Source organism: Arachis ipaensis, chromosome B10 (genome assembly GCF_000816755.2).
Source record: "Arachis ipaensis cultivar K30076 chromosome B10, Araip1.1, whole genome shotgun sequence".
NCBI classification, from domain to species: domain Eukaryota; kingdom Viridiplantae; phylum Streptophyta; class Magnoliopsida; order Fabales; family Fabaceae; genus Arachis; species Arachis ipaensis.
The window spans coordinates 91,072,218-91,077,270 of NC_029794.2; the positions used below are offsets into that span (position 1 = coordinate 91,072,218).

The 5,053-nt window shown below is 36.3% G+C and overlaps 1 protein-coding gene and 1 long non-coding RNA gene across 2 annotated transcripts; both read right to left on the reverse strand.

The window, feature by feature from the left end:
• Positions 1,683–3,264, reverse strand: LOC110268439 (vacuolar protein sorting-associated protein 41 homolog). The gene is made up of 6 exons (XM_021114592.1): positions 3,103–3,264; positions 2,842–2,997; positions 2,701–2,763; positions 2,471–2,536; positions 1,926–2,128; positions 1,683–1,701 (listed from the first exon to the last, which is right to left on the reverse strand). Exons 1-6 carry the CDS (start codon positions 3,262–3,264, stop codon positions 1,698–1,700), a joined length of 654 nt encoding a protein of 217 aa, XP_020970251.1. The 3' UTR covers positions 1,683–1,697.
• On the reverse strand, positions 3,339–4,187 carry LOC110267803. Its single transcript, XR_002355719.1, has 2 exons — positions 3,872–4,187; positions 3,339–3,375 (listed from the first exon to the last, which is right to left on the reverse strand). It is a non-coding gene; the product is annotated as an uncharacterized LOC110267803 (long non-coding RNA).

Here is a 5,053-nt window from a genome sequence, read left to right on the forward strand (position 1 = left end):
AAATGATCTTCCTTGGCCCGGAAGCATCAGAAGTCGGCTGCTGCACCTGAGAAGACCCTTCCCCTGAAGCCTTTACCGACACGTTCTGTACAGCTGTCGCCTTTTTAGCCCTATGAAAGGCCTTCATGGAATTAGTGGACTTCACCATTTCTGAAAAAGGGAACCAGTGAAACAACATCACAAATCTATAAGAGATAAATCAGCAAATAAACAGAAGAAAGCTATTACAAAATGAAGTCGAACACTACCCAGTTCGGCACGAAGGAGGAAAAGATCTCCTAGAAACCTCTTCGTGTCTAGATGAGGAGGCTCTCCCCAGTTCTCATCTAAAACACCAACAACAGCTTGTTCTAACTCACTCAAGCTCTCCCAAGAGCTGGATCCTTTTGCCATGATAAAGGAAAGGTAGGTTCATAATTTTCATCTAAAAAGAAGGGCCGAGCTCCCTCAACAGCTCGGACCTTAAAGTAATAGTTCTTGAAGTCGCGAAAGGACTCATCACACATAGAAAAAACTTTCTTCCCTTGAGTTGCTCGGAAAGAAATCCAAGAGGCTTTCTTCTTAGCTACCCCAGGCTTTGTCAACACAAAAATAAAAAGAAAGAGAGTTTGGGTAGGTCGGACACCCAATTCCTGACACAACAGTTAGAAAATTTTTATGAAACCCCATGAGTTTGGATGGAGTTGAGAAGGGGCTACATTGCAAAACCACAACAGGTCGGTCTCGAAAGTGGTAAAAGGGATGGCGATATTCAACTGACTAAAAAAGTAGTCATTATGCATATGAAAATGGTCGTTCCCCCTGAGTCAAGGGAGGAAAACTAACCCTCTCCTCAGGGTCAGGTGAACGAATAAACACTACAAGAAAAACACCCATTCAGGTACACTTGAAAAGTGTAGCCAAAAGTGAAAAAAAATGAAAAGTGTAGCCAAAAGTGAAAAAAAATGATGCCTTAGGCTACGGCTACGCTTTTTGGGCTACGGCTATGCTTTTTGGGGTGATTCCTATTCGGCCGTTGCCTATTCTCAAAGGCTACGCTTTTCTGCACCAAGGGCTACGCTTTTGCCGTTTGGGAATAGGCTACGCTTTTCAAGTGATGCTGTCCAGGACCAAAGGCTACGTTTTTCAGCTTTCATTCTTCCAGAATAGGCTACGCTTTTCAAAGCTACTGCATCACTTGTAAAGCATAGCCACGTTGTATACCATAACTACTTTTTATAAGCGTAGCCTTAGGTCCCTCTTTTTTTTTATATACTATAGCTACTGTATATAAGTGTAGCCTTAGGTCTCGTTTTTTTTTTTTTCGCATACTATAGCTACTGTATATAAGTGTAGCCTTAGGCCTCGTTTTTTTTTTTTTTTTGTATACTATAGCTATTGTACATATAAATGTAGCCTTAGATCTTTTTTTCTGTATATATATATATATATATCTAATAATTATTAATACAACATAATAGTTAATATGATTACATGTATAAATGAGTTGAATATTACAAAATAAAAATAAATACATAATTATACTAAATAATTTCTTTATATAATAAAAATTGTCTCTAACCAAAATATATTTATAACATTGATCCAAAAGTACTAGAATGAAGTTAACTGTAAAAATTTATACAACTCAAGAGTATAATGCTGACTGCTATGTAGAAAAGGTAGCAGCATCTTTGGATCATAATCTGCATAGAGTTCTACCTATGCACATAAGACCAAAAAAACCAGATTATTGAATGTCATAAACAGTAACTTTTAATTGCATTCAGCAAATACAAACCATTATTCATGTTAAGCAGCACAATTGAAGCACATAATGAAGTAGCTGGATTATCACAAAGAAATGCATTACAAAAGCAGGGCATGGCTAGAGTCTGTTAAAACCTAAAAGGTTGCAAACACAAACTTTCAGCAATAAGGTTCACCTTAGCTCCCAAACAAAAGGAAGCCTGCAATGCGGATTTACTTCAAATAGTGAATGGAGATACAAATGTAAAAAGTATCTGCAGTCACACTTAACATCAGCATTTAGAAGTTGCTTCACAACTTCTTGTGGACTTATTAAGTCCCTATGCTGGATCAATAAAGGAACTGCACGCTTGCAATCCAACATCATCAATTGGACAACCTGAACAAGAAGCAAATGTAAACAAGTAACAGTCCATTTATCAGTTAATGAGAACAAAAACAAGATATAACATGAAAATATGTCCATCTTCAAGAAGAAGATCAATCTACTTTTTTAACCCTATAAATGTCTGAGAAATGTTCAATCTCAATCCACAACTATTGAAAACATGTTTGCTCAAGATTCTAATATATTACACTGAAGCTTGTAAATGAAACTCATCGGATGCTGCAATAGAATGCCAACAAAGATGAGAAATATGATTTTGAACATCAGAAAATACCACAAAATCATATAAAAACATGAAATTTGAAGATCAATTGCTACAAAGTATAATTTTACCTTTTCATGGATTGAATCTTGTAGGTTATATTTATCAATGAAATCAAAGAGTTCTGGTTTCATAAGCTGAAAATTTCAAATAAAAGAAAAAGAAAAAAGAAAAGGGAAGTGAATTAACAGTCAAAACAAAATAGATTAAAGACTATTTATCCTACTATCAAAGCATTTGAATGATATTTAATTAATTTAATAGCTACCTGAATACTGGAAAAATTAATCAAAAAATGTACATCAGCATAAAATGAAAATGCTTTATCATATTGCCCAGCAATAACATACAACTCTGCCAATGCCTAACAAAGAACAAGTACAAGTTAATGTCCAAAATGGTAAAAAAATTCAAAGAATAAAAATATAATAATCAGGCTAACCTCCTTGAGCGAATCGGTCATGGATGAAGTATTGAGCTGAGGTTTGATGGCTGAAATTACAGGTAATGCAGAATAAATTACAGATGGCCATGATTTCACAGTGGACAAGAGATCCTTATGATAAGATGAATTTGTAGCCAATGCCACAAGGGCAACCTGTAGAACCAAAATCAAAATCAAAGTTTTTGGTCCCACATCAGTTCAAAATACATACCACGTAAGCACATCAGTTTTGAAAGCGACTGCTTTGTTTTAGCCTACCTCATAAGCAGTATCACGTAGTCTAGGGTTTTCTGTTGGCATGTAAGGAACCAAATCAGGGAGTTGACGGAGGTGGGCAAAATGAAATACCCATCTGTCGAATACATTCCATCGGTAACTTAATAACAAATCACAAACTGCAAAAAAAACTACTAATGCCATGCAGTACCTCTCCCATGCTGAAGCTGATCCTCACAGCAACTTGGGACATAGAGAAGCTGCTTCACCATATTTTTGTTCCACAATCAAATGATCTAGGTACCTCGATCCTACCTGCAAAGATAGTAGTAAAAATGAAAATATAAGTCTTAATTAGCTAAAAATGAGCAAATTCTGTAGAAGGTAACAATTCATTGACCAAGACATGTAATACATGACATATGGTATGGCTTTTCTATAGAAACAAATATTAAAATGAGATGAAAAATAGAACACCAATCAAGCTTCAATATTAAAGAAATCAATTTTATACATGCAATGTTAATTAACTAAATGGGCAGATATAGAGATTGCATTTCATTTTCTTTTGAGCTTTCATCTTGAGTGTATAATATTATGTAGTGTTATTGGGAGCAAAATAAATTATGTAAAGTAAAAGATTTACTGAGAAACAGAACATTTGAAGAACCTTTAGATACATGCAATCAACATAAACAAGTGCCTTCAGCAGCATATATATGTATGTCCTTATTCCAGTTATGTTCTATGTTATTCTACATTTTTACACATCCAACTTTAATTATTATAAAAAGACTTGAAAAATCTCTACCTCATCAAGTAGTTCACTGCGTCCCTGACCAGATTCAACTGCAGCCAAAGCTTTTTCATGCCACCCATGCTGAAGAAGCCAATCAATATGATCTTCCATATCCCTGATTATTAAAATGTATCAACTTCTATCCAAATTTTAATTTACTATTTTTTACTCTGTATAGAATCTTATAGCACAAACTTCACATTTTAAACATAATATAAAGTATTTCAGAGAAGTTTGACCCAGGACAAACTTAGTTTGCTTTGACTTGAATGTTCAACAGTTCAAGTCCTTTGAGGGTAGTGATGAATGAAGTAATTTGCTCACAGTGCTAATGCCAATAACAGCTTACATTGAGTGAGGTGACAGAATCATCTAATCATTTTAATTTCTATGCAGAAGAACTATTCAATGCTTTTTTCTATACAGAAGCAATCTTGATTCATAGAATTATTCGTGACAGAAATATATTAAGGAATCTCGATTTTCTTGTCTTACCGGAGGTAATTAAGGAAGCAATAAAGAATCATAACCAATTAGTTCCATGTGATGGCAGCGATTGCATTTCATTTTTCTATTACCCAAACAAATATGGTTTAAAACAACAAGCAACCTCTACTCAATTTAGATTTTAGTAAACAATAATTGAATCACTTGAACTAAACCAAACTTTAGATTTCACTGATAACAGGAAATTAGTGTACCAAACCCCCAAATTAAAAACCCTAAATCGGAACCCTAAACCTCCAATTTCAGAACCAAATGAAAATCAATGCATACCTTCTAGACGATGGTGAGCACAGAGAGAACGATGATGCTAAGCACGCAGCGACGGTCGGCACAGAGACAACAAGGGTGAGATGCAACGGTGAGAGCAGAGACAACTAGGTTGAGCGGCGACAGTGAGGGCAGAAACGACGATGGTGACCAATGATGGTGAGAGCAGAGACTACGAAGGGATGGGGACTTGGAGTACAGTAGTAGATGAACGGTCTGGGCAGCGCGCTACGATCAGTGCAAGAGGGCGACTTGGAGCGACAGTCAGTGGTTAGTGGTGAGTGGTGTGTGGTGGTGAGTGGTGAGTGGGGGTCAGTGGTGACTGGGGTTTTCGATTTGCGATGCAGGAAGGTTTTCTTCGCGCGGTGAGTGGTAACGACGAGCTGAGGGTGATGACGAGCTGAGGGTTTTCTTTCTTCT

Excerpts from the sequence above, each read along its gene's own strand:
- LOC110268439 (XM_021114592.1), bottom strand. The coding sequence starts at position 3,264 with ATGGCATTAGTAGTTTTTTTTGCAGTTTGTGATTTGTTATTAAGTTAC. Across the intron at positions 2,764-2,841 it reads TGACCGATTCGCTCAAGGAG|GCATTGGCAGAGTTGTATGT; the intron begins GTTAGCCTGATT and ends GTTCTTTGTTAG. Across the intron at positions 2,537-2,700 it reads CATTTTCATTTTATGCTGAT|CTTATGAAACCAGAACTCTT; the intron begins GTACATTTTTTG and ends TGAAATTTTCAG.